At 47.0% G+C, this 27,618-nt stretch overlaps 5 protein-coding genes across 5 annotated transcripts in view; 1 reads left to right on the top strand and 4 right to left on the bottom strand.

The window, feature by feature from the left end:
* LOC308349006 (intraflagellar transport protein 172 homolog) overlaps positions 1 to 11,596 on the top strand; it is a gene marked incomplete at its 5' end in the record, with an annotated part of 32,548 nt that extends 20,952 nt beyond the window's left edge. The window contains 18 exon segments of the mRNA XM_080813546.1: positions 1 to 48; positions 271 to 361; positions 364 to 518; positions 698 to 776; positions 970 to 1,090; positions 1,266 to 1,356; positions 1,359 to 1,415; positions 1,951 to 2,040; positions 2,627 to 2,724; positions 2,854 to 2,989; positions 3,074 to 3,190; positions 3,519 to 3,661; positions 4,547 to 4,640; positions 4,753 to 4,817; positions 5,001 to 5,181; positions 5,427 to 5,536; positions 5,650 to 5,779; positions 11,563 to 11,596. Of these exon segments, the coding sequence (XP_080669672.1) occupies positions 1 to 48; positions 271 to 361; positions 364 to 518; positions 698 to 776; positions 970 to 1,090; positions 1,266 to 1,356; positions 1,359 to 1,415; positions 1,951 to 2,040; positions 2,627 to 2,724; positions 2,854 to 2,989; positions 3,074 to 3,190; positions 3,519 to 3,661; positions 4,547 to 4,640; positions 4,753 to 4,817; positions 5,001 to 5,181; positions 5,427 to 5,536; positions 5,650 to 5,779; positions 11,563 to 11,586 (1,830 nt within the window). The 3' untranslated portion in view covers positions 11,587 to 11,596.
* Positions 11,597 to 11,808: 212 nt separating this feature from the next.
* LOC308349148 (uncharacterized protein) lies at positions 11,809 to 15,051 on the bottom strand (the record flags this gene model as incomplete). The annotated part of the gene is made up of 2 exons (XM_080813669.1): positions 12,848 to 15,051; positions 11,809 to 11,829 (listed from the first exon to the last, which is right to left on the bottom strand). Exons 1-2 carry the CDS (start codon positions 15,035 to 15,037, stop codon positions 11,809 to 11,811), a joined length of 2,211 nt encoding a protein of 736 aa, XP_080669795.1. The 5' UTR covers positions 15,038 to 15,051.
* A 243-nt stretch (positions 15,052 to 15,294) lies between these two features.
* On the bottom strand, positions 15,295 to 16,012 carry LOC308349149 (uncharacterized protein; the record flags this gene model as incomplete). Its single annotated transcript, XM_080813670.1, has 2 exons — positions 15,295 to 15,311; positions 15,376 to 16,012. 2 exons carry the CDS (start codon positions 16,010 to 16,012, stop codon positions 15,295 to 15,297), a joined length of 654 nt encoding a protein of 217 aa, XP_080669796.1.
* A 1,513-nt stretch (positions 16,013 to 17,525) lies between these two features.
* On the bottom strand, positions 17,526 to 20,068 carry LOC308349150 (uncharacterized protein; the record flags this gene model as incomplete). The annotated part of the gene is made up of 2 exons (XM_080813671.1): positions 17,526 to 17,548; positions 18,679 to 20,068. 2 exons carry the CDS (start codon positions 20,066 to 20,068, stop codon positions 17,526 to 17,528), a joined length of 1,413 nt encoding a protein of 470 aa, XP_080669797.1.
* Positions 20,069 to 20,369: 301 nt separating this feature from the next.
* On the bottom strand, positions 20,370 to 25,991 carry LOC308349151 (uncharacterized protein; the record flags this gene model as incomplete). The annotated part of the gene is made up of 5 exons (XM_080813672.1): positions 25,645 to 25,991; positions 24,929 to 24,983; positions 24,621 to 24,716; positions 22,394 to 23,840; positions 20,370 to 20,480 (listed from the first exon to the last, which is right to left on the bottom strand). The coding sequence occupies exons 2-5, from the start codon at positions 24,955 to 24,957 to the stop codon at positions 20,370 to 20,372; spliced, it is 1,683 nt and encodes a 560-aa protein (XP_080669798.1). The 5' UTR covers positions 24,958 to 24,983; positions 25,645 to 25,991.
* Positions 25,992 to 27,618: the final 1,627 nt, after the last annotated feature.

Genomic DNA, 27,618 nt, shown 5'->3' on the forward strand with positions numbered 1-27,618 from the left:
CAGGAGCTGCACCGTTGGGATGAGTGTATCGCTGTGGCTCAGGCCAAGGTACTACCAGTTCTGTCTTCTCCATGGTGCTCGCAGCTCAGTTCCACCAATATCCGAAGCCTCTTCTTACCAAGGAGGCTATAGGAGCTGGAACAGGATTGGGCTGGGAGTTGGCACGTTGGTGTCCGGGAGGCTTTCCGTTGTTACAGTGGGATTGGAGAAGTTTGGGAAGCAGCACAGGAAGGAGGGAGGTGACTTGTCTTGCCTCTCTTGCACGTCCAGGGGCACCCAGCCCTGGAGAAGCTGCGCCGGAGTTACTACCAGTGGCTGATGGACACACAGCAAGAGGAGCGAGCCGGTGAACTACAGGAGAGCCGGGGGATGGACTAGCAGCCATCAGCCTCTACCTCAAAGCCGGGCTCCCTGCCAAAGCTGCCCGACTGGTGCTGGCCCGGGAGGAACTGCTAGCTAACACCGAGCTGGTAGAAAACATCACTGCAGCCCTTATCAAGGGGGAGCTGTATGAAAGGGTATGGCTGGCTTCCCGTTCCTGTCCCTCATCTCCAGGACTCAGCGCTCCCTCCTCCCCAGGGGAGTCCTGGAGTGCACAGCCCCCAGAACTGGTGGCCGAGTCTCCACCTTTGGGGGCTGATACTTGATTCTTAGTGTAGTAGGACTGTGGTTGTAGTCATGTGGTATGTGTCGACAGGCAGGTGATCTCTTTGAGAAGATTCGAAACCCGGAGCGGGCCCTGGAGTGCTACTGTAAAGGCAGCGCATTCGTGAAAGGTACTGCCCCGGACAACCCAGCCTTCCCTGTTAGAGTCTTGCCCGAATAGTCCCCCTGCACCAATTTTGTGCATCTGTTCTGGTGGATCGGCTCAGTTCTCCATCCCTCCACTTCTCACCTATTTTCCACACCCCATTTCCCTGACTCCCATCCCTGGAAGGCTTAGCCGAGTGCCCTCTCTGTCCCTGGCAGCAGTGGAGCTGGCTCGGTTGGCATTCCTAGTGGAAGTGGTGAGACTGGAAGAGGCCTGGGGAGATCGTTTGGTGCAGCAGAAGCCGCTCGATGCAGCCATTAATCACTACATTGAAGCCAGGTAGAGGGGTGCAAAGGTGACTGGGCGTGAGGTCCAAGGTGATGGGGCAAGTAAGGGCACCGAGGCTCCAAGAGAGATGGCACCATGTAGGTTGGAGTAGGCTTGAGGTGTCTCCCTACCTCTACCTGTCTTCCCCTTGCCTCATAGGCACGGATGCCTTTCCCAGCTCTGCCAGGCGCTCCATTAAGGCAATTGAAGCTGCCCTGGGCGCCCGCCAGTGGAAGAAGGCCATTTATGTATTAGATCTACAGGACCGGAACACTGTCGGAACACCAAATACTATCCCCGCGTGGCCCAACACTATGCGTCTCTGCAGGAGTATGAGGTGAGGAAAGTCCCTTGCTGGAGCTGGAGGCAATGCAGTACCGAATGAGATGAGAACCCCAGAACCGGAAGTGGGGGCCCTCTTACCAAATCCTTCTTTCTGGGTCCCAGCAGCACCAGCCACCCTGAGTGAGAAGAAAGCAGTTTATTTCCCTTATTTCATTCCAACATAACATAGACCCCTCTCCCAGATCTATAAAGCGAGTCTCCAGCTCTCTTCCTATGTAACTCCATGGGAGTTCCAATGTGGAATGGCCCTGTGTTGCAAAAGTACGAGGTCCTTTTAGGTCCTTTTAAACTGCCTGTTGTAGTGTCCCCATTCTGGTTTTGGCTGGTTTTTTGTTTCTGTTTTTGTTTTCAAAAGAGTAGAGGATGTGAGACGGGATAGCCCTCTTTTCTTCTGTGTTGTGGACTAAGGGTCCCGTCCCCTCCCCGCCATCCCAGCTGAGGTTCGCTCTCCCCCGTGCAGGCCGCTCTAACGCTCTTGCTCTAATGCTCTTGCTCTCGGCCTTTTGTATCTGCTGTCTGGAGCACAGATTGCGGAGGAGCTCTACATTAAGGGAGACCGAACAAAAGATGCACTAGACATGTACACTCGGGCCGGCCGCTGGGAGCAAGCCCACAAGGTAGGTAGCGGGGCGCGGTTCGTCCGAGGGCTCCACCTCTCTGGGGCCGTCCCCACTTTCCTTGGGCTCTGATGTTCCCTCTTCACCGGCCTCCTTGAAAGCTGAGAAAGAGCACCAAAATAGAAAAGTCTGGAGCGCTTGGAGACCTAGCCACAGGGAAAGGCAAGGATGAAGAGGCCCTTGTTCCAAACCTGTAATTCCGAAGCGAGCAGAAGGGTTTGGGAGCTGGGGAGCCCCAAATGCCCCTCCCCATGCTGTAGTCAGAGTGGCAACTTCGTTCCCTGCCTGCGCCCAAAACCCGGTGGGTACGGCGGGAGCACGGGAGTGGGAACACGTGCCCAGCAGAGGGCATCTCTGGCCTTTTTGCCTGAGCAGAATATAGTTCTGACTTTGCTCCTTATGGTCTTGGAATTCCCTAGACTGACCAGGAAATCATCCGTACACAAACCCCTGTGGTTGTTGGGAAGGTTCAGAGTTGCTGGGAACACAGGTCATCCTCGAGTCGCGCCTCCCTGGCCACTCCGCAGCCCCCCTGCTTCCCTCGGAAGCGTGCCAGAGGCTACTGGGGCTCTGTGTGTCTGCACAGCTGGCAATGAAGTGCATGAGGCCGGAAGACGTGTCGGTGCCGTACATCAGCCAGGCTCAGGAGATGGAGAAGCAGGGCAAGTACCCGGAGGCAGAAAGGTGAGCCGCAGCCCCAGGGGAGGCGTGCAGGGAGAGGGGTGCGTCTGAGGATGCGCGCCGTCTGCCTAGAAGGCAGTGATGCAGGAATCTGGGTCGAGGAGGCCCCGGGTGTCTCTCTCCCCTCCGCAGGCCCTACGTGACAGTGGAAGAGCCTGATCTTGCCATCACCATGTTCAGAAAGCACAAGCTGGATGATGATGTGATCCGCCTGGTAGGGAAGCACCACCCAGATCTCCTCAGTGACACACACCTACACCCGGGCAAAGTGAGCCTTTTTCCAGTCTCGGCCATCTCTTCCCCGAACAGGCTCCACGTCCCCCTCGCCCCATCCTGACCCTCCTTTCCCCAGGAGCTGGAGGCTGAAGGCCGACTGCAGGAGGCCGAGTATCACTACCTCGAGGCTCAGGAGTGGAAGGCAACGGTGGACATGTACAGGTCCAGTGGGCTTTGGGAGGAGGCCTACCGGGTAAGGAGTCCAGGTCGCTCTGGGGATACGCCCGTCCCTCTTCCCCACTCTCAAGGGATGCATTCTGAACTGGTCGTGGGTCTCTTTGAAAAATGTCCATACCAACAGGCAAAATTTCACATGCGGTAGGAGGGGTCTGTGGACTACCTGAAGTCCATCCTTGGCCCCTGAGCAGGCTAACAGACCCCAAAACTGAGCCCTCTCCCTGTTCTAGTAGAAAGCCCTGACCCTTCAGCTTTGACTTCAAAGCTGAAGTCCGATCAGAGGGGAGAAGGGAGCCGCCATGTGGCCCTGCGTGGGAGGATTGCCAAATGGCTTTGCTTCACAGGTGGCCAAGGCTCACGGAGGAGCTAATGCCCACAAACACGTGGCCTATCTGTGGGCAAAGAGCCTGGGAGGAGAGTCCGCAGTGAGACTGCTTAATAAGCTCGGACTCCCGGAAGCTGCCGTTGACCACGCCGCTGACAACTGGTGAGGCCCCAGGGCTTCTCTCCACTGGCCCCTTTCGAGAGAGAGCCTCTGCGTAGACAAGGAAAATTGCTGTATAGCTGAGAAGTGTTTCTGAAGACAGAGGCAGGAGTGAAGAAATCCTCAGAAGAACGTGATGGAGAGGCAAGGAATGAATCAGTAGCTCTGCCCCTGTTCCCCGGGGGCTCAGAACAGTGTTTAGCTGTTCTAAGAAGATGGAAAGTGATCAGCCTTTTTCCTTCTTTTTCAAAAAGACCTCTTTAAAGTAATTACTATCCCCAGTGTGGGGCTTGAACTCAACCCGAGATCAAGGGTCACTCATTCTACAGACTGAGCCAGGCAGGTGCCCCGGAGAGAAGAGCTTTTAAAGCTTTTAAAGCTAAGGTGCACTAAGCCAGTAATTGACTTCTGAGTCAAGGAAGTGTGCTTCTGTTAAATGCAAAAAGAGCTTTTCTTAAGCAAATGTTGCAAAGACCAGTGATAATCCTGCATGGAGTCAGATGGCTGAGGGTCCTCTTAATGTTTTAGAGAGACAGTTTTTCTGCTAGCGTAAATGTGGCTCAGGAGGAAGTGGTGGAGAACCCGGAGCCCCTGCTCCCGAGGCAGAGTAGTGCTGTGAGGCTCACTGCGGTCCCCTGCCTCGCGCCCATCCCATTCCTTTACGCCCACTCGTCGCAGGAAGCACAGGCTTTTCCGAGTGTCCCCCGACCCACGTCCTCCTTTACGTGTCTGTGTGCTTCTGTGTCACGTCATATGGATTGTCTTCTCAATCTGTCCTTTCCCTCCCCCGGCCCCGTCTCGACCCTTTCTGTTTTCTCTTGCCCTGTTCCCCCTCTTATAAAAGGAAAGTACTGAGTAGGCAGACCTTCCTTACACCTTCCATTTCAGCTCATTTGAATTTGCTTTTGAACTCTCTCGGCTGGCCCTCAAGCACAAAACCCCTGAGATTCATCTCGGATATGCTACGTACCTGGAGGATGAGGTATGGACGTGCTCCTGCTCCCTTGCTTTTGACCTTGACCTCCTCCTGTCTCACGGCTGCCATGATGGCACTCTGCTTCTGATCATGTGCGGCCGCCCTTCTGTCCCTACAGGGTAAATTTGAAGAGGCTGAAGCTGAATTCATCAGGGCTGGTAAGCCCAAGGAAGCAGTCCTCATGTGAGTTACCCATCAATTCCTTACTCCCGTCCTCCCATCCGCAGCCCCAGGACCTGGCATTGCCACCTTCACCTGAACCTGGCACCAATAAATCTTCTACCCCCTCTGACATGGCTGCTTGTCTCCCGCTCTTGAGGCCTCAGTCCTGTACTGAGCCTCCCCTGTGTCCTCTTGTGGGAGCAGGTTCGTCCATAACCAGGATTGGGAGGCAGCTCAGCGTGTGTCCGAGGCTCACGATCCTGACAGTGTCGCCGAGGTGCTTGTGGGGCAGGCCCGGGGGGCCTCGGAGGAGGAGGACTTTCAGAAAGCAGAAGGGCTGCTGCTTCGGGCCCAGAGACCGGGCCTGGCCCTCAATTATTATAAGGTAGGGCACCGGATTCAGGGCCATGAGGGGAGGGGGAGAGAGTGTAAGAACCCACAGAGCACTACACTAACCACTACTCCTGGGAAGGATCCAGAGAGTTAGCATTGGAGAGGGGAAAGGAGACGAGAAGGAGAAGAGAGGTCCAAGGACCTAGGGATCCGTGGCCCATAGTAGAGAGCACCTGTGCGGCAGGGGGAAGGTGTCATGCCGGCCTCTGCCTTCCTGATACCTGGAAATCTGAGCAGGAGGCTGGATTATGGAGTGATGCCCTGTGGATCTGCAAGGACTATGTGCCGGGCCAACTGGAGGCCCTGCAGGAAGAGTACGAGCGGGAGGCTACCAAGAGAGGGGCCAGGTATGACGCCAGGAGGCAGCAAGTGTCGGCAGGGCTGGAGGGTGGGTCACAAGGTATGCACAGGATAGGCCACGCTGCCCAACCCGTTCTGGTCACGTGTACTCTCATCTCAGGGGCATGGAGGGGCTCGTGGACCAAGCTCGCCAGTGGGAGCAGGCTGGAGAGTATAGCCGCGCTGTCGACTGCTACCTCAAGGTGCGGGACTCAGGCGGCAGCAGCCTGGTGGGCAAGTGCTGGATGAAGGTGAGGCAGGCTACACCCTTCCTGGCTGTCCACTTCCCGGACCGCTCTCACAGCCAGCATTCCTCCTCAGACATTGCTTTTTCCTCCTGGGCCTCTCATTTTCGCTCAGGCAGCAGGTACCTGCTGAGTGCTTGCTAGATGCTAGAGCCAGAGCTATGAAAACTATAAAAGGGGATCTGAGGCAGAACCCCTAACAGCCTGAAATTGGGGGAAGTTGGACCACTGTGGCTCGACTAATTGAGTACCTGGGTGAAAACTAAAGGATGTGATTTGAAGTGGAGTTCAGAGGAGGGGGAGGTCTCGACGGAGAGGGAGGGAGGCTGTGTGAGGGAGGGGGTAGACCTGGGACCAGAGCTGGAAGGGCAAATCCAGAGGCCAGAGCTGGGGCCAGATGGAAGCCAGGAAGAAAGCAGAGGCTCCTCCTCTACATAGGAGCTCCTAAAAAGAAGCATCTAGCCGGTTAGGCCAAGTCAGTAGGTTTCATCAATTCCTAAACATATATATAATCACATTTTATTATCTTAGAAATTGGGTTGCATGTGATGTTTTGTGTGTTTTTTTTTTAAGATTTTATTTATTTATTTGACACACAGAGAGAGATCACAAGTAGGCAGAGAGGCAGGCAGAGAGAGAGGGGGAAGCAGGCTCCCTGCTGAGCAGAGAGCCCGATGCGGGGCTCGATCCCAGGACCCTGAGATCGTGACCCAATCTGAATGCAGAGGGTTAACCCAGTGAGCCACCCAGGCGCCCCTGCATGTGAAGTTTTAAATGATGTCTCTGGGGTACCTGGGTGACTTGGTGGGTAAAGCATCTGACTCTTAATTTTCGGCTCAGCACATGATCTCAGGGTTGTGAGATCAAGTTCTGCATTGGGCTCTGCACTGGGTGTGGAATCTGCCTCAGATTCGCTCTTCTTCTCCCTCTGCCCCTCCCCACTCGTGCTGTCTAAAACAAAAACCAAAAAGAAGTAAATGATGCATCTTTGATTCAGAGAAATATGGTATTAGGAGTTTGAGGGGGATGTGGAGTGGGCGCCACCGATCCCAAGTCTGAATGTCTACTTCCCCCTGGCAGCTTCCGAGGGGGCTGCGGCTGGAGTGAGTCACGTGACACGACTCCCTCCTCTGAGACCCCGCCCTGGGAAGCTGTAGGTGGGGTTTGGAGCCCCAAACCTGGCTTCAGGGCCTCTTCCTGGCGTTCCATCCATTTGCGCGACACCAAATATCCCTTCACCCTCCATTCCCCCCTCCAGCACGACGAGTGGTCTTTCTAGGTGGAGATCAATTATTGCCCCTTTATTTATCTTAGAGAAATTACAGACCCATTCCCGCCCTCCCTCCTCCCAGGTAGAGAGGCTCTTTGATTGCTGAGGGTGCAGGTTTGGGAGGCATTGGCTGAGCAGGAAAGAAGCCAGATAAGGGGCAGGTCGGTGAAGGCTTGAGCCAGTCAGTGAATAATGGGGACGAATCTCTTCTCATCTGTTAGCTTCAGGCCTCTAAACTTGGCCTGTTTTGGAGCATTTTGTGTGTGGTCCCTAGGAGACGTGTTTGAGTAGCCCTTGCAATCTTCAGACGGAACATGTCTGAGCCTCTCCCTAGGGGAGCTGTGTTTGAGTTTCTCCTTAGCGGGACTATGATGGGTTCCCACAGAGGGACTGAGATGGGTTTTGCCACACCAACTGTACTGGCCCCTTTCAAGGTGGCTCTGTTGGCTCTGCTCAGAATGACTGTGTCTGTTCCTCTCAGACCGACTGCGTCCACTTCTTTCAGAGGGACTACAGTGAGTTCTCTCTGAGGAATTGTGACCACTCCTCTCAGAGGGCCTGTGCCGTCCTCTCTCAAAAGGGCTGTGTCCTCTCACCTCTAAGGGACTGTGATGAGTTTTCTGAAAGAGACTGCGACTGCTCCTCTCAAGGGGACTGCGACATCTCCTCTCAGAGGGACTGCGACATCTCTTCTCAGAGGGACTGCGACATCTCCTCTCACAGGGACTCTGATGTCTCCTCTCAGAGGGACGGTGATGTCTCTTCCGAGGAAGAATTCGATGGCTCCTCTCGGAGGGACTGTGATAGCTCTTTAGGGAAGGACTTTGATGGCTCCTCTCAGAGAGACGGTGATGGCTCTTTAGGGAAGGACTTCGAGGGCTCCTCTCAGAGAGACTGTGATGGCTCTTTAGAGAAGGACTTCGAGGGCTCCTCTCAGAGAGACGGTGATGGCTCTTTAGGGGAGGACTTCGAGGGCTCCTCTCAGAGAGACTCTGATGGCTCTTTAGAGAAGGACTTCGAAGGCTCCTCTCAGAGAGACGGTGATGGCTCTTTAGAGAAGGACTTCGATGGCTCCTCTCAGAGAGACGGTGATGGCTCCGTAGGGAAGGACTTCGAGGGCTCCTCTCAGAGAGACTGTGATGGCTCTTTAGAGAAGGACTTCGAAGGCTCCTCTCAGAGAGACGGTAGTTTTTTAGGGAAGGACTTTGATGGCTCCTCTCAGAGGGACTGTGATGGCTCTTTAGAGAAGGACTTCGATGGCTCCTCTCAGAGGGACTGTGATGTCTCTTCTGAAGGTGGCTTCGGGGGCTCCTCTCAGAGAGACGGTGATGTCTCTTTAGAGAAGGACTTCGATGGCTCCTCTCAGAGAGACGGTGATGGCTCCGTAGGGAAGGACTTCGAGGGCTCCTCTCAGAGAGACGGTAGTTTTTTAGGGAAGGACTTTGATGGCTCCTCTCAGAGGGACTGTGATGGCTCTTTAGAGAAGGACTTCGATGGCTCCTCTCAGAGGGACTGTGATGTCTCTTCTGAAGAAGGCTTCGGTGGCTCATCTCAGAGGGACTGTGATGGCTCTTCTGAAGGCGGCTTCGGTGGCTCCTCTTAGAGGGACTGTGATGTCTCTTCCGAGGAAGACTTTGATGGCTCCTCTCAGAGGGACTGTGATGGCTCTTCTGAGAAAGACTTCGGTGGCTCCTCACAGAGGGACTGTGATGGCTCTTCTGAAGGTGGCTTCGGTGGCTCCTCTCAGAGGGACTGTGATGACTCTTTAGAGAAGGACTTCGAAGCCTCCTCTCAGAGAAACGGTGATGGCTCTTCTGAAGGTGGCTTCGGGGGCTCCTCTCAGAGAGACGGTGATGTCTCTTTAGAGAAGGACTTCGATGGCTCCTCTCAGAGGGACTGCGATGGCTCCTTTCAGAGGAATTACATGGGGTTCTCTCCCTTAAGAAGCTATGGTGGTTTCGCTTCTTGGGTGTGAGTTTCTCTTTAAGGTGACTGTGTGAGGTTCTCTTAAGTGAACCGTGTCGATTTCTCCCTCTGGCTTGAACTCTGGTTCCTCTTTTGGAGCTCTTGGACTCCTGGCTAGAGATTTCACATCTGTAGGAGTTTTTCTTACCTTTGCTGCTATTGTCGTTTTGAACAATAACCACAGGCTGTCCGGCTGAAGTGGTTTTGAAAATAGCACTTCCTTGGGAAACTATGGGCTTGGGTAGTTGGGTATGTCTAAGTTGGAAAGAGCTACCTCTTTTTGGTTGATGAGCTGATCTGAATTGCTGTATTTCTTCCCATAACATCATCTGCTTAGTGGTTGTGTCTGCTGGCTTTAGCTTAACGACTGACATCCTATCTCTTTTGATATCTCTTGATGAGGAATAATCTCTGGCTTTTTGTTTTGGATGGTGGTTTTTGCTTGAACACAAATGGTCTGGCCTTGACCTATCCTCAGGCTTCTGTCCAGGAAAAGCCATAATTCTGCATGCTGTCTGGAATGTTTGCTTTAGACCTTGAAAAAGCAGTTGAATGGATTTGGGTTGGGAGGATTTCTTAGATTGTCTTTTTGAAGAGGCAGTAGTTGTCTGAGATGCTCCATTCCTCTTCCCTCTTAACTGGGCTGGTAAATCCCGAGAAGAACTCCGTATTGTGGTTCTGCCATTTGTGTAGAACTTTGTGTTTTGTGTTCTGCCTCCCGTAGTGATTCTTTTCTTTGGGTATTTTGAACTACGGGCCTTTTTGGTTCTCCTTTTAGCCGCTTTTTCATCCTGATTGCTTTCAGAGTCACTCTGTGGTAGAGAGTGAACTTGAGTAAACTCATAGTGCCCTGGCCCTCCAGTTGTCGTCTTTCCTGCTAGGGCGGGGCTCCTATACCGTCTTTGCCTCATGTGGACTTGTACAGGAGCACGAGACTGGGAAGATACAGACCGGAAATCCATTGTAGAAGTAGGACTCTTGGAAGCTCGAGTATAGACTTTAGCTTTCCTTAGTGATGGTGATCTAGAACTCCTTGGTGTGATGGATCTGTCTCTTCTGTGATACTTTGGGACTTGGGATCTTTTCCCAGTTTGCAGCCTAAAGCCAAGACTCACCTTAATCTCTCCGTGGCCTTCGGGAGTGCTTACAAGGTGGAGCTGTGGGTAGATAAGAAGGTAAGGCCCCAAAGTGCCCTGTAATTTATGACAGCAATTAAATCCTACACATCGGCCACACTGTAGGCAGATAGGGTATTTTAAAACGAGATCTGAAGTTAGAGGTGGAGGTACATTGGGGGGTATTTGGCTCCTTAACAGTTTTGCTGCTATTTTTAGCTGCAGATCTTGTAGCAAGTGGAACTGTTCTGACAAGTCAGTCTTGGCCCGGGGAAGGTAACTTGGCTTGAGACAGTGTTGGGACTCAAAAATCCTTGTCTGTGAACTCTGTGAGTTCTCACTCTCTTCCATTGGAACAGAATCTTTCCTAGTGAAAACTATATTGAAGGGAGACTCTAAATTTACCGGGACAGGAGGCTGGCCCTCTGTACATGAAACAGGCATGTGCTGAATGACTTCCTGGGATATATCACTAAGCTTCGAGCTTTTCTTTCTTTTGGCGCTAGCCCCAGAGTATTGCTGTATTATGGAGGACATGGAGCTCCGTGTCCACATCCTTAAGGCTATTCTTTGTTCGTGACCGTGATACGAAGTGTGTCTCTGAATGTAGTTTTTGGACACTGAAGCCTGAGAAATAATACTTTGACTCTTCTCTAGCAGACTCTTGGAAAGTTCCATCAGTTCCGCAGGAACCCCAAATAAATTCTGAATAGATTGACAGATACCTGCGGTGGCTCTTTCCGTGAAAGATGATTGAGAACAAAGGTTCCTTTCCATAGTGGTTCCCAAGACATTCCCTAACACTAGCATATTGGAGAGATATTTTCTGGGTAGTCGCTGTCTCCAGGAGTGATTCTCCCAGACATTCTGTTGTCTGCTCAAGACAGACCAGTTAAGGCCTCTCTGAGTTCCTGATCCTGACTGGAAGATCCTAGATGGTGATCTCCAGCTTTGCAGTGGATGTTGGGATGGGCGCTGGAGTGAATGCTCTAGCTTCTCCACCTGCTTCTGATCAGTCCTCTTAGATACGACACCCACTCCTAGGATCTCAAAATGTGGGATTTCGACAATGTTAGCTATCTTATCAGAGGGTTGATTGTGAAGGGACAAGGGAAGGGTTGAAATTTGTATCGTAGTAGGGTCTCTAAAGTATTCTTCAGACTGCAAAATATCTGTGCCAAAGTTTTTTATATCCAAGGCCCTTGACACTTCTGGCATCTCCAAATCACAAAGGCTTCCTAATTCAGATGCTTCGACAGAGCTTGAGATGAGCGAGTTTGAAGAGTTCTGTAGAAATCTAGAGAAATAATTCCCTATTTGGAACTCCTGTCTTGAAATAAAATCCTCAGATTCCCTATTCTGATATCCCTGGACTAGATTCAAATCCTCACGTTCCATGATTTGAGGAGGCCCTATTTTTATCCCCATTCCTTTCACAGCCTGAAGCCCTTGTTCATGAGTGAACACTGTAGATTCCTCCAAAGGAGATGCTGGCTGTGAGAGTGATTCTGAAGATTTCTCTTCGGTATTTGGCCTCAGAGTTAGTTTTACAGGTTCTACCATTTCTTGAAGATGTGGCCTTGGGAAGAAATCCAAGCAATCCATTACTTCAGTAGCTGATCCTAAGGAGACTCCTATTGGTTCCACAATCTGAGGAATTGGTAGTGGTGCTAATTCCTCAGATCTCACAATTTGAAGTGGTGGCCCTGGGATTAACACAGTCTTTACAATGTGAAACCCTGTCAGCTTCATTATATCCAAAATCTGGTGTGTTGGCTCTGTGGTTAATTCCTTTGATTTTACACTTTGCAACCATAGCCCTGAGGTAAACTCAGAAGGTCTCACATCTTGTACTTTTGGAGTCAGTTCAACATAGTCTGCCATTTGAGAGGTTCCCCCTGGTGTTAATGCTACAGACTTTACAACCTGAAGTGGTGGCCCAGGAGTCACTTTCACATACTCAGCAACTTTGGGGGCGCCTACTGAGGTTCTTCCTATTGGTTGAGCAGCTTGAAGCAGTGTCTTTGTAGATCCTGTGACTTGATCTAGCGGCTTTGGACTAATCCTCATAAACTCTGTAATTTGACCCTGTAGTCCGGGAGCTATCTGTGCATATTTCATACTTTGATTCTGTGAGTGTGTCAGCCCCATTGGTCCATCCCCTTGCTGCCATGTCTCAGATGGGAGCTCTACAGATTCTGCATGTCCTGGAGCTTGACCTGTTTGCCTTGGGGACAAATCTAAAGATTCCTCCCTTTGAAGCCATTGCTTAGAGGTTGAACCCACAGATTCAGGAACTGGATATTTTAGCCTTGGTGTCATCTCTGAAGATTCTGGGACATGATGTAATGACTTTGTAGTCAGTGCTTCTGATTCTTCCCTTTGCAGTCTTTTCTCGGAGATCACCTCCACAGATTCTAGTGCTTGAGGATAGGGCCTTGGAGCGCTCTCTGCATATCCAGTGGTTTTACTTATTGGCTTTGGGGTCATGCCAAGGAATTCCTTCTCTGTTGGCCTTGCTTTGGGGGCCAACCCCATAGTTTCTGTAGTGTGATGCTTGGGCTCTGGTGTCATCTCTTCAGATCCTGTAACTTCCTGCACTGGCCTTGTATATGATTCCTCCAAGTCCTTAACTTGAGGCCATGACTGAGAGAGCAACTCGAGAGTTTCTGGAATTTTCCTTAAGGTTAATTCTAAAGCTTCAGAGCCTTGATTCCTTAGCACATGAGTCGGGTCAACAGATTCTGGTACTTGAAGATCTAGCCTTAGAGGCACTCCTGAAGATTCCATGGTTTTACTTGTTGACTTTGGAGTCAACCCCACAGATTTTTCTACAGTTTCATTGCCTCGATGGGCCAACCTTTCTGTGGTATGATAAATTGGTACTGAAATCAAATTTACAGATTTGGAGACTTGATGCTTTGGTGTTGGGATCACCAAATTCACAGATTTAGGGACTTGAGGCTTTGGTGTTGGGATCATCTCTGCACCTTCTACAAATTGATGCCCTGGCCTAGGGATTATCTCAGAGGAGCCTGTGATTTGATAGCTCCTCTTTGGAGTTCGTTCCTCAGATTTTGTTCTTTGAAGCAGTGACCCCGGTAGTAACTCTACAGATTTCATATCTTGTTGCAGAGATGCTGAAGACAATTTCACATGTTTTATACTTTGCAACTTTGCTTCTGGAGTAAACTCCAAAGGTTTCTCACCTTGTCGCTGTGATTCTGGAGACAAATTTGAAAATCTAACACTACTCAACATGGGTCCTGGTACGAACTTCTTAGTTGGCTCTGGTGCCAACTCTATTGATTTCATACCTTGCCATCCTGAAGTCAACTCTTGGCAATTCATACCTTGCTGTTGGGACCCTGGTGTCAACTCTACAGATTGCACATCTTGAAAACATAGTTCCGGTGCAAAGTCCTCAGAATTAACACTTGGTGACCTCAGGCATGATGGAAACCCTGAAGAATTAGCACTTTGAGGCTGTAGCTGCAGGTTTGACTTCAGAGATGTCACATCTTGAGAACATGGCTCTGATTCAAACACCACAGATTTCTGCCTGAGGCGAGAAATCAAATCCTTAGAATTCACGTCTTGAGGTTGTGGCGCTGGTTTCAACTCCAGAGATTTCACATCTTGAAAACACAACTTTGGTGCAAACACCACAGATCTCTCACTGTGCTGCCTGACGTGTGAGGGCAACTCCCCAGAATTCATACCTTGAGGATGTGGCCCTGGATTTAACTCCACAGATTTCCCTTCTGTAAAACATGGCTCTAGTGCAAACATCTCACATTTCAAGTCCTGCGGCTCAGAGCCTGAAGCCAGTTTCACAGAATTTCCACCACAAGACGCTGACTCTTTGTTCGTCTTCACAGACTTTACATCTTCAAGCAGTGGCTTTGGTAAAAATAACACAGATTTCATACCATTCAGCGAAGAGCCTAAAGTGAACACTGAGTGCACAACTTGTTGCCGTGACCCACAGTGATTCTCCAAAAACTGGATTTCTGGAAACTTTGTCCCTGGAATTAACTCAGAAGATTTTACACCTTGCAGATGTGGTCCAGGGTTGAACAGAATAGATTTTGTACCTTGATATTCTGACGTAGGATTCAAGTCAGAGGGTTTCATGCCTTGCATCTGTGGGTCTGGATTAAACTTTATGGCATTTATGCATTGACGTTCTGACCCAAAATTCAAATCAGAAGAATTCACACCTTGCAGCTGTGGGCCACAGTTTAATTCTTGTGATGTTATACCTTGAAACTTTGTCCCTGGACTCAGTTCATGTTTCACATTTTGTAAATGTTGCACAGGGTCAAACATAAGAGATTTTATACCTAGAACTTCTGACCCCAGATTCAAATCAAAAGATCCCATACCTCGACATTGAACCCCTGAAGGCAACTCAAAAGATTGTATACCTTGCCAAGGTGGCCCAAGTTCATACCCCATAGAATTAGCACATTGTAATTTTGGCTCTGGATCCAACTGCAACGAATTTACACACTTCATCTGTGGCCCAGGGTTGCATTCCATAGGTGCTACAGCAAGAAACTTTGACCCTGGAATCAATTGGGATTTCAACTCTTGTAAATGTGGTTCAGCGCTGAACACCATAGATGTCTCACTTTGATTCTTGGGCCCCGGATTCACCTGAGATCCTGTACCTTGACATTTTGCCCCTGAAGTCAATTCAAAGGACTGTACACCTTGCAAAGGTGGCCCGGGTTTGCAGCCCACAGAATTTGCACATTGTAATTTTGGCTCTGGATTCAATTTAGAAGAATTTACACACTTCACCTGTGGCTCAGGGTTGCATTCCATAGGTGCTAGAGCAAGAGACTTTGACCCTGGAATCACTTCAGATTTCACATCTTGCAAATGTGGGTCAAGGTTGAAGACCATAGTTGTCTCCCTTGGGATCTCTGACCTCAACTCAGAAGACTTTGTACCTTGGAGTTTTGAAACTGAAGTTAATTCAGAAGGGTTTATACCTCGCAAGGGTGGCTCAGATTTGCATCCAACAGAATTTACACACTGAAGTTTTGGTTTTGAAATACGTGCAGAAGAATTCACATCTTGCAAAGGTGGCCCAGGGCAGAACACCTGGGATTTTATACCTTGAGGCTCTGATCCAGAATTCAACTCAGATTGTACACCATTCAGTTGTGGTCCAGTACTGAATGCCCTAACATGTATACACTGAAGCTGTGGGGCTAGATTAAATTCAGAGGATTTCTCACCTTGTAATTTAGGTTGATGCTTCGTTTCCAGAAATTGCTCATATGGAAGCTTCCTGCCTTCTTGTAACTGTGGCCCAGGATTGAACTGGAAAGATGGCATACCTTGAAGCCTTGATCCCCGGCATAACTCAGAGGATTTAACATCTTGCCACTGTTGCTCAGGATTGGATTCCTTAGATTTCACGTCTTGGAGCTTTGTCTCTTTGCACAATTCTGAAGATTGTATATGATGCAAATGTGGTCCAGGGGTGTATACCACAATTTTCACACTTTGAAGGTCTGGCCCTGGTTTCAACTTAAAAGTCTTCTCTTCTTGCCACTGCTTCCTAGCATTGAACTCGGAAGATATCACATTGCAAATCTTTGATTCCAAGACTAACTCAGAGGGTTTTGCGACCTGGAACTCTAGGTCATGGTTGACCTCTGTGGTTTTCATTATTTGAAGCTTTACAGACTCAGGAGATTTTGCACCTTGCACCTTTGCCCCAGGACTGAATTTCAGAGATTTCATACCTTGAATGTGTGATCCTGGTGTCAACATAGGCAATTTCCTATTTTGTAACTGTGGGACTGACTCAAACCCCAAAGATTTCACATCTTGCGTCTTTGCACCTAGAGTCAATTCAAGAGGTTTCATGTCTTGCCACGTGGGTCTGGTAAGGAACTCCACAGATTCTCCACTTTGAAGCTTTGTTTTTGGTGTTAACTCAGAAGATGGTACACCTTGTAACTGCAGAACCGGTTTTAACTCAACAGATTTCAGATCTTGGAGCCTGCGCTCTAGCATCAGATCAGATTTCTCACCTTGTCTCTGTGGTCTGGGGTTGAACTCCACAGACTTCACACCTTGAAGCTTCCTCATCTGAATTAAATCAGATTTCCCACCTTGTAGCTGTGGACTGTGGTTGAACTCAGAGGGTTTCACTTCTTGAAGTTTTGACCCCGGGATCACGTCAGAAGATCTCATACCTTGCAAGTGTGATCTAGAACCAAACCCTGCCGATTTTTTATCTTGAAGCTTTATGCCTATGATCAACTCAGAACATTTCACATCTTGTAACTCTGGGCCTGCTTTCATACCTGAAAACTTCCTCTTGAGGGTCAAATCAGAAGATGTCTCACCTTGTAACTTTGGATTAGCTTTCCATTCTGCAGATTTCACACCTTGAAGCTTTTCCGTTGCGATCACTTGTGAAGATTTCACATCCTTCAAGTGTGGTCCAGCCTTGAAATTCATAGATTTTACATCTTGAAGCTTTATACCCATGATCAACCTAGATGTCATGTCTTCCAACTGTGAGCGTGACTTGAAATCCACGGACTTCACTTTTTGAAGATTTGTCCCCTGTATCAATTCAGAAGATTTCGCACCTCTCAGCTGTGGCCCAGGTTTGACATTCGCAGATACTACATCTTGACACTTTGTTTCTGAGATTAATTTAGAACATTGCACTCCTTGAAACTGTGGGTCAGGGTTGAACACCAGTTGCACATTTTGAAGCTTTGATCCAAGGGTCCGGTCAGAAGATTTCACGACTTGCACGCGGGGACTGGGACAGCTTTCTTTATGTTTTACATTTTGAAGCTTTGTCTTTGAGGTCCTTTCAGAGGAATTCACATGTTGTAACAATGGCCCAAGGTTGAAATCTGTACATTTGGTACCTTGAATCTTTGTTCCTGGGATCAGTGTAGAACATGTTATACCTTTTGACTGTGAACTTGGATTTAACTCAGTAAATGTCTTATCTTGGGACTTTATCTCAGGTGACAACTTAGAAGGTTTTAGATCATGCCACTGTGACCCAGAGTTGAAATTCTCAGATTTCACACCTTGAAGCTTTGTCTGAAGAGTCAATTCAGATGACTTCAGGCTTGTCAAGTGTAGTGGGGAGTTCAATTCTCTAGTTGTATTGCTCTGTAGTTGTGACCCTTGGCTTAATACCCCAGATTTCACACCTGGAAGCTGTGGATCTTCCATAAGCACCAGAGACTTCACACCTTGAAGCTGTGCTCCTGGGGACGACTGTAAGGGTTTCACTTCTTGAAGCTTTGCTTTTGCAGTCAATTGAGTAGATTTCCTATCATGCATGCAAAGCCTAGATTTCAGTGGCATAAATTTTGTATCACAGAGCTTTGACCTTGAAGTCAGCTCACATGATTTCACACTCCTCACCTGTAGACAAGGTTTCAAATCACAGTCTTGAAGCTTATGTTCCTGGAGTGATGCCGAAGATTGTGTATCTTGGAGCTTTGGCCTTGGAGTTAATGCAGATGACTTTCTATCTCTTAACTGCATCAAAGGTTTCAACCCTAGAGACTTGACACCTTGAGACTGTAACCCTATAGACTTCACACCTTGGAAATCAGGTCCTGGTATCCACTGGATACACCTCACTCTTTCCAGCTGTGGCTCTTTTTGGAACTCAGTAGTTTCTACATCTTGAAGCTGTGGCTCTGAGGTTGATGCCAAAACCTTCCCTTTTTGCAGCTGTGTTCCTGGGAGCACCCCGGGGGTTTTCATGTTCTGCAACTGTGGCCCAAGGTTGAACTCTGTATATGTCGCACCTTGAGTTTTTGACCCTAGAGTCAATTCAGATGACTTCGCATCTCTCAACTGTGTCGAAGATTTCAACCCTACAGATTTGACACCTTGAGACTGTGACCCGAGATTTGACTCTACAGATTTCACAGCGTGGAACGTAGGTCCTGGTATCCACTGAATGCATCTCATACTTTGAAGCAGTGGCTCTTGTTTTAACGGAATGGTTTTTACACAAAGCTGTGGCTCCGAAGCTAACTCTGAGCCTTTAATTTGGTGCAGTGGCGCCCCTGGGGTCAACTGAGGAGACTTTATGCTTTGCACCTGCGGTTCAGGTGGCTCCGGTTTGAATCCTTTAGGTTTTAAACCTTGAATATGTGATTCTGGAGTCAAGTCTGATTTCATACTTTCAAACTGTAACTCAAAATTGAGGTCTGCTAATTTTTTACCTTTCACACCTTGCAGTTCAGACCCTTGGAGCAATGGCCCTGGTGCAAAAGGCACAGCTTTCTCACCTTCCGTCTTGGGCTCAAATTTCAATTCCACAGTTTGCACATCTTGCAGTTGTGTTCTTTGGACCCACTCCACAGCTTTGGAGTCTTGAATTCTTGCATGCAGAATCAAGTCAGAAGTTGTACCTTGAAGCTTGGTATCTTTGGTGCTTTTCACAGGTTTGACATATTCTATCCATGGCACTGTGGTGATCTCCATAGATTTCTCACCTTCCAGCTGTGGACTAGGGGTTAGCAAAGTAGATTTCGTACCTTTTAGACCCTGTCCTGTAGTTAAGACCACAGATTTCACATCTTTCAGCTCCGAGGTCAACAGCTCAGATCGTACACCTTGAAGTTTTGAGTCTGGGGTCAGCTCCATTGCTTTCATACCCCCCACACCTGGCCCTTGGATCAATTCAGAAGACTTTATACTTTGGAACTGTGTTCTTCTGGCCAACTCAGAATAGTTTACTCTTGGCAACTGTGACTCGGGAGTCAACCCCATAGATTTTTCCTCTGGTTTCTCTGGCTGGGAGACAATTCTGTAAGAAATGTTACCTTCCAAGTTGGACATTTGGTCCATCCCTAAATTTTTTACACCTTGAAACAGTGTCTCTGGTACTAGCATATCAGGCTTGACCACTTGCTTTTGAGGTCCTGGGGACAACCCCACAGATCGTACTCCTTGCATCTTTGGGTTTTGGGTCAACTCAAAAAATTTCACATATTGTAGTTGTGGCCCTGAGTTTAACTCTGAAGATTTCACACCTTGAGGTTGAGTTCCTGATGTCAGATCACAAAATTTGACATCTTGTAACCATGGCCCTGGGGTAAGCCCCACCTGTTTTATATCTTGAAGCCCCGGAGACGTCGTTGCTACTTTAGAATCTTGAAATGCTAATTCTGGAGTCATCCCTACAGAATTTACACCATTAAACACTGATCCTGGGCTTTGCTCCCCAAATGTGACACCTTGAAGTTTTGGCCCGGAGGTCAGTTCAGAAAATTTGACATCTTGCTGCCTTGGCCCTACGTTCAGTTCCTGAGACTTCACACCTTGAAACTGTAGTTCTGAGGTCAATTTCATAGACTGCATGCTGTGAAACTGTGATCCTTCAATAGACGGAAGAGTTTTCACATTTTCACTCAAGAGCCCTTGGCTTAATGGCAAAGGTGATTCTGTTACCAATCCTAAGGACTGTATATCTTGAACCTGTGTTCCCGGTATGCATTGCACATGTTTCAAACCTCGATGCTTTGGTTCTAAGGTCAAATCAGAAAATCTGACATCTTGCAAGCGTGGTCCTGAGTTTTGTTCCACAGATTTCATACCTTGAGTTTCTGGTTCTGGACACAGTTGTACGGACGTAACACTTTGATGCTTTGGCCCTGGGGTAAAATCTGACAATTTGATTTCTTGAACTGGGGAACCTGGGGTCAGTGCATGAGATTTCACACTATGATGTGGGGACCCTGAGATGAAATCTACAGGTTTTTCTCCTTGAAGAAGTGGTCCTGGAGGTAAATTTGAAAATCTGACACTTTGCAAACGTGGCCCTGGGATCAGTTTCACACCCTGAAGCTGTGTCCCCTTAGTCAATTCCTTTGATATTATACGTTGTAGTATTGGTTCTTGTACCAGCTTCTCAGATTCTACCATTCCAGTAGTAGCTGGCTGTAGGATTAAGTTAACATATTCCACATCTTGTAATTGTGGCTCTGGATGCAGCTGCATAGACTTTACTCCCTGGAACTGAGGTTCTGGGGTCAACTTCTTATAGTTCATAAATTCTGAATACGGCCCTAGATTCAGATGAACAATCTTCATACTTTGGGACTCTGGGTTCAACACTTCTGGATTCATTCCTGGCATCTCTGATCCTGGTACTAACTCTGGAGATTCTTGTATTATGTGTTGAGGCATTCGAGTCTCCAAGGCTTTTATGCCTTGGAGCATTGTCTCAAGAGCACCTTGGAATGGCACTGAGTTCGCCTGCATAGGTTCTGAAGTCTGGCTCAACGGCCCTGGAGTACTTCTTAAAGATGATTGTGTCAACGCCATAGATTCTTTCCTGTGGTGACAAGGGTCGGAAGTCAACTCTACTTCTGCTCCTTGATATCCTGGCTCTGTGATCCTTCCTGAAGATTCCAAAGCTTGATGCCATGGGGTTAATCCTTCAGGTTCTGTGGCTTGATGATTTGGCTTGAGCTTCAGCTCTGCAGATTTTACTGCTTGAATGTGTGCCCCTGAGATCGGCTCCTCATATTTCGTACTTTCCACCTGTGTTTCAGGAATCACATTTCTACATTCTACCATTTGAGGAAATTTCACATGTTTAAGCAATAGTACTGGGGCTGTCTCCTTAGATCTTTCATCTTGTAACCAGGGTTTTGGGGCCAACTCCATGGATTTCTTACCTTCCTGTGGTGGTCTTAGGATCAGCTCCACAGCTTTTGTACCTGAAAACTTCGGTGGTAGGGCCAAACGAACATATTCCAGACCTTGCAGCTGTGAATTGTGGGTCAAATCTAGCGATTTCCTATTTTGCAGCTGTGGTGCCTGGGCTAACACAGCAGATGTTCCACTTTGTTGTTGTGTTCCTAGGGTAAAATGAATAGATTTCACACCTTGAAGCTGAGACCCTGGGGCTAACTGCACAGAATTCCCACGTTCCAGCTGTGAAATAGGAGCCACCTCATTAGATTTTACAATCTGCAGTTGACGTTCTGGGGCCAGTTCTGTAGGGCTCACAGTCGGGATCAGCTGTCCATATTTTACCATCTGTGGGACCGAACCTGGAGTCATGTCTGTAGATTTTACATTTCGCAATGCTGGGGATAACTTCATAGAATCCACAGTCTTAAGTTGTGGCATTGGCTTCACCCCCAAATATTCCGCACGTGAAAGTAGAGATGTAGTGGTCATTACTGCAGATTCTGTGACTTGATGCAGTGGCTTTTGGCTCATTTCCTTAGATGCTGTTCTTTGACCCAGTGATCTTGGGACTGTCCCTACATGTTCCATTATTTGATGCTGTGACTGTTTTGACTCAGTCAGATTTCTGATCGTGGGGTCAGAAGCCAACCCCATAGTTTCCATCATTTGATGGCTTTGCCTTGGACTCCTCTCTGAAGATTCTACGATCTGATGCCATGGGGTCAAACTTGGAGATTCCATGACTTGATGAGGTAGTCCTGGGGTTAATGCTGTAGTTTTTGTGCCTTGAACATATGGTTGTGGAGTCATCTCCACAGAGTCTTGCACTTGAATCCATGACCCAGGAGTCAACTCCAGAGGTTTCCTGACTTGAGATACTGGCCTTGAGGTCAAATCCTGCGTTTCCGCAACTTGTGATTGTGGCGTTATGATCATTTCCATGGATGACCCCAGTGCTACTGGAGTTACCTTTAAAGAATGTATGGATTGATGTGATGGCATTGGAATCATCCCTACTGATTCTGTGACTTTAAGTGGTGGCTTTGGAGGTAAACCCACAGATCCTACCACTCCAGGTGGACCGATAGGTGGAGGAGAGCTAGAAGATGTCAAACCAACTGGTTGAGCTGCTCCTGGGGCCAAAGTTGCAATTTCAGACTGTGAATCTCCAGATTCTATAACGTGTGGCGGTGCTGGTGGAATCATTCCCACGAAATCCATAGCTTGTAATACTGCCACTGGAGTAACTTTCGTGTAATCAGTAACTTGATGCAATGGACTGGAGATCATTTCCAATGATCTTGTATTTGGACATATTGGCCCTGGAGGAATCTTCAGTGGTCCTGTGATTTGACTTTGTGGCTTTGAGGTTATATCCACTGATTCAGTAACTTCAGGATGTGGCCCGAAAGTCATTTCCACAGTTTCCAGAACTGTATATTGTGCCTTTGGATGCATCTTTCCTGATGGTATGACTTTATGGTCCAACGATGTGGTTATTTCCCCTGATTTCATGGCTTGAGATGGTGTTCTTGGGGTTATTCCCACGGGTTTTATGATATGTAGATGTGATTCATTAACCATCCCCATAGAATCCATGACTTGAAGCAATGCTGGAGGAGTTACCGTCACATTATCTGTGACTTGGTTCGGTGGTCTGGAGGTCATCTTTGATTCCATAACGTGATGCTGAGCACTTGATGTTACCTCCACTGTTTTAGTTACTTGATATGATGGTTTAGTGCTTACACTCACTTTTTTTGTGGTTTCCATTGGTTTCCCAACTTTGTCTGGTGGCTGTGGGAACAAACCCACAGATTCTATCACTTCTGAATGTGATTCTGGGATCATCCCCATTGAATCCATGACTTGAAGTAATGCTAAAGGAGTTACCTTTATGCTATCTGTAACTTGACATGGTAGCCTTGGGGTCAATTCCACATTAGTCATGTGGGACTTATGCTGCTGAATCCTTTTTTCCAGAAGACCCGTGACCCTCTGTTCTATATTAAGTTCTAGAACATGTTTTGGCTCCTTCTGCAGTCCAGTGGTTTTCTCTGGAATTATGTCAGCTCCTAAACTTTTGGGAAGCGGAGTGCCCAATGATGTAATTAAGGGCCCGCATTTAAGGATTTGCGGGCCATCCCCAAGTTGCGACTGCTTACCTGGGATGAATGACTGTGAAATTTTTGTTTCTGTTCTATTTAATCCAGATTCCACTCCAATATTCACATGGAGCTGAAATGATGGACAGTTTGGGAATTTATTGTAGAGACTTTGTTCAGTGCTTTGATGAATGGGCATAGATACCTGGATTTGAGGTTTCTCTGGCTCGGGAACTCCACCTTGTGCCTCAATTAAGTAATTCAGCATTGCCCACGATTTCCTCACAGGCAGAGGCACTGTCTGTTCCCTCAAAGTATAAACCTTCCAAGCCATATGTCCCTCTAACTCCCCCCTAGCCAAAGGAGAGAGCCGGATTGGAGCCCACCCCGAGAATCGTGGTCTTGCCTTGGTGAAAATCAAATCTGGCCCATGATCCAATGGCAAAGGACACTTGCTCTCTCCCCCATTCTTTGTTTTTTCTTGTTGGCAGAGATCTGGGGATTCAAACAGTGAGTTGATAAAAGAGTTTTGGGATCTTAAGGGTGAAAGAGCTGCCAAATTCTGGAAAAGTTTTGATTTCCCAAACCCTTGGTTCCTGAACATGGAAGACTGGTTTTTGGGTAAACTAGGTAAACCATGGCTCTGGAGTTGCCAGGTTGTTCCTTCAGAAAAGTCGGATAGGTGGGACAGGCTGGAGTTGTTGCATAATGATCCGGACAGGCTGGAGTTGTTGCATAATGATCCGGAGGAGCTGCTGTCCTTAGTAGAATGTTTTGCCTTCTTACAGCCACAACAGGGTAGAACCGGCTCCTGAGCCACAAGCACAGAGGAGGTGGAGGAAGAAATTGTATCCTGTGATTCAGGCAAACTCAGTTCCAGAAGACTTGATCTAAGAAATAAAGAAAAGTTTCCATTTGCTTTGAGGCAGGAAAAAGTAGGACAAGGGAAAGGTAACGGCTATTTCAAATGTGAAATATTTTGGCCTGAGGGAGAACAATAACAACAAAAGAGATTCTTTTCCCCAATATCCATTACTTATGTAAGGAATTCCTCTACGAGGAGGAGAGAAAGGTATGGGTCTCCATTCCAATCAGAAATGATCCATGGGGACGCCTGGGTGGCTCAGTTGGTTAAGCCGCTGCCTTCGGCTCAGGTCATGATCCCAGCGTCCTGGGATCGAGTCCCACATCGGGCTCCTTGCTCAGCAGGGAGCCTGCTTCTCTCGCTGCCTCTGCCTGCCTCTCTGCCTGCTTGTGTGTACTCTCTCTCTGACAAATAAATAAATTAAATCTTTAAAAAAAAGTGCTAAAAAAAAAAAAAAAAGAAATGATCCATGGACTAAACCTTTGGACCCAGAATTTATCCCCGCTGCCAAAATGAAGTAAATAAGCGACCAACTAACAATCTCTCTTTTCCCTCTCTTTTTCCCTCCCTCTTTCCCTCTCTACTACCTCCCTTCTTCCGTCTCTTGCTCCCTCCCTCTTAAAAGTTCTACCACCTTTGGGGCATCTGGCTAGCTCCGTTGGTAGAGCATGCAATTCTTGATCTCAAGCATTCAACCCCCACATTGCGGGTAGAGTTTACTTAAGACATTGCGGGTAGAGTTTACTTAAGACAAAAACAAAAACTTCCACCACCCAACCCCCTCCCAGAAACGACCTTCCCTGACCTTGCACATTCCAGATGTTGGAAGATCTGTTGAAGACTTCTGTCCATTGACCAGAGTGCATGCTCCTGGGTCCATCCCATAGGGAGACCTGAAAAGCTGGACACAAGAGTAGGTCAATGTCACTGAAGTGATATTAAAGTACTAGTAAGGAAACCAGTAAGAATAGTGACTTAACTTAGAAAAGGAACAGCTGTCATTGTGAGGGAAGTAAAACAGTACTAGGTACCTTTCTCCTAACTCCTACAGAGTTTATCAGTAGAGTAAGCTGAAGAGAGGAGGAATAGATAGTGAAGGTCAACTCTACTCACTGTGTCGGATTAGCTTCAGAGCAGCTCATCCTAAGATTTTCTTCCCCCTGGGAAGCTGGGAGCAGAGGTAAAGAAGCTTTTAGCACCCCAATTGTTGATAGCACCTCTACCTTGTTCCACCCCCTTGTTTTACAGATAAGAAAACGAAGGTGAAATCATGCCTAGGATCATTAATTTAATGAGTGGTAGAGCTCAGACTTAACCCAGGGCTCAAGTTTTTATATTTTGAACTCTACTATGCTGCCTTCACCATGTAGTAGATTAAGCTGTTGGAAAGAGCAGGAACAATCATGCGAGTAGGGAGTTGGAGTAGGGGAACAAAAGTTCATAACACGTATTTTTTTCCCCCCAAAGGAGTCTATCCAGTGCCTATGACAGGGGAAAAAGTTATCGGAACTTCCTGCACCAAACATTAATCTCACCAGATTTCTTTCCTGATACTTTGAGTTCTACACAAAAGGAAAATTAGGCAAGAAAGCATGGGGAAAGGAAGCATAGGAAGAATTATCAATCTGTTTCTATCTCTTTGGAAGTTGCTAAAAAGAATCTAGCATCTTTGGAGATGCTAGAAAGAATAAGCACATTTCTTTCATTTACATAATCTCTTTCAAATTCCCTTCCTCAACCTGTTATTGAAGTCTGGAGTCTTAAAGCAGACCCACAGTTGATTTGTCATCAGCCTTGAGCTAAAGAATAAAGGATAGGATCTTTCTGACCTGTGAGTTTCTGAATCTTCTTCAGTGTATGCTGCTTTGAAGTCTAGAGAGGCACAAAGAGAAAAAAATAAAATCAGAAAATGTTCTAGGTTAGAGAATCAAGAGCACATTTCCTCCTACAGACACAAATATTGATACAGTTGGTGTCCATAACCACAGCACAACTGGCACCCCATTCATGTATTCATAGATCATTTAATGAATGCTTACTAGGTTCTAGGCATTAGGTTGGGTGCTAGGACTGCAAAGATAAATAGGACCCCTGTAGTCTGGGAATTCACATTAATGGGGAAAACAGATGTCTAAACAGCTAAGTTATAATACAGTGTGGTAAATATATAACCCATAAATAATATGTAAATAAGTAGATAACAGAAACATCTAAATATAGTAATAAATTATTAAAATTTATAGATATATTAATAAATATATAACAGAAATATAAGTGTTAGAGAATAAAAGGACAGTGATTAACTGCCTGGGAGAGATGGGAAAAATTACTCAAGAAGTGGCCATTTGTACTGGCGTCTGAAGAATCAGCAGAAAGTTTTTAGGTGAAAAAAGAGCATTCCAGGCAAGTCCAAAGCAACATCACCCAGAAGATTATAAAGTCACGAGTGTCAGGTGCACATTTGCTAAGACAAAAGCGGAAAATATAAGTGGAAGCCAGATTTTATCAAATGATGGAATTTTTATTTTATCCTTTAGGTCAGAATTTCCCGATCAGTAACGTAAACTCCTGAGTTTTTTGCAAGCATGTTCCAAGTCACTTGAAAGGCAGAAATTACATTTGTTACCATGTCAAGTAAAACAATTTTGAATCATGATATCAGTCTTGGAGAGTGTATTATAAGAGCCTACATAATATTATTCATAGTATTGCCAAATGTTTTAGCTAAACAATGTTGAATAAAAGTGTTAAAAGCAAAAATTCTCCCAAGAATGGTGGTTCAACCTAAGAAAGTAAATCAATGTGATACACCACATTAATAACACAAAGGGGAAAAAAACTGGACAATTATCTCAACTGGTGGAGAAAAAGGATTGCCAAAATCCAACACCTATTCATGATTTAATAAAAAAATAAAAACACTCAACAAACTAGGGATGGAAGGGAATTTCCTCAATATAGTAAGGGGTATTAATGAAAAACCCATAGCTAATATCATTCTCAACAGTGGAAGCCTGAGAGCTTTTCTTTTAAGGTAGTGAACAGACAGGGATGCTCAATTTCACTACTTTTCTTTAACATTGTGCTAGAAACTCCAACCAGAGCAATTATGTAAGAAAAATAAAAGCTGGGGCGCCTGGGTGGCTCAGTGTTTAAAGCCTCTGCCTTCCACTCAGGTCATGATCCCGGGGTCCTGGGTCGAGCCCTGCATTGGGCTCTCTGCTCAGCAGGGAGCCTGCTTCCTCTTCTCTCTCTCTGCCTGCCTCTCTGCCTGCCTCTCTGCCTACTTGTGATCTCTGCCTGTCAAATAAATAAACAAAATCTTAAAAAAGGAAGAAAGAAAGAAAGAGAAAAAGAAAGAAGGCAAACCAAGCCTCCTTTCTAAAAAAAAAAAAAAGAAAAGAAAAAAGAAAGAGAAAAAAAGAAAAGAAAAATAAAAGCCATCCTTTCCTTTGGAAAGGAAAAGTTAAACAATCTCTATTCATAGATGACATAACCTTATTTACAGAAAATCATAAAGAATACACACACACACACACACACACACACAAAACCCAATTAGAACTAATAAATGAATTTATTATCAGTAGAGTTTACAGATATGCAGTATCAGAGTTACAGAATGTAACAGAGTTACAGAATGCAGTATCAACACCCAAAAATCAGTTGTATTTTTTTTTAAGTTGGCTCCATACTGGGCCCAATGGAGAGCTTGACCTCATGATCCTAAGCTCAAGATAAAGATCAATATCAAGACCTAAGCTGAGATCAAGAGTTGGATGCTTAGGGGTACCTAGGTGGTT

The sequence above is a fragment of the Martes martes genome (genome assembly GCF_963455335.1).
Source record: "Martes martes genome assembly, chromosome: 9".
In the NCBI taxonomy this organism is placed as follows: domain Eukaryota; kingdom Metazoa; phylum Chordata; class Mammalia; order Carnivora; family Mustelidae; genus Martes; species Martes martes.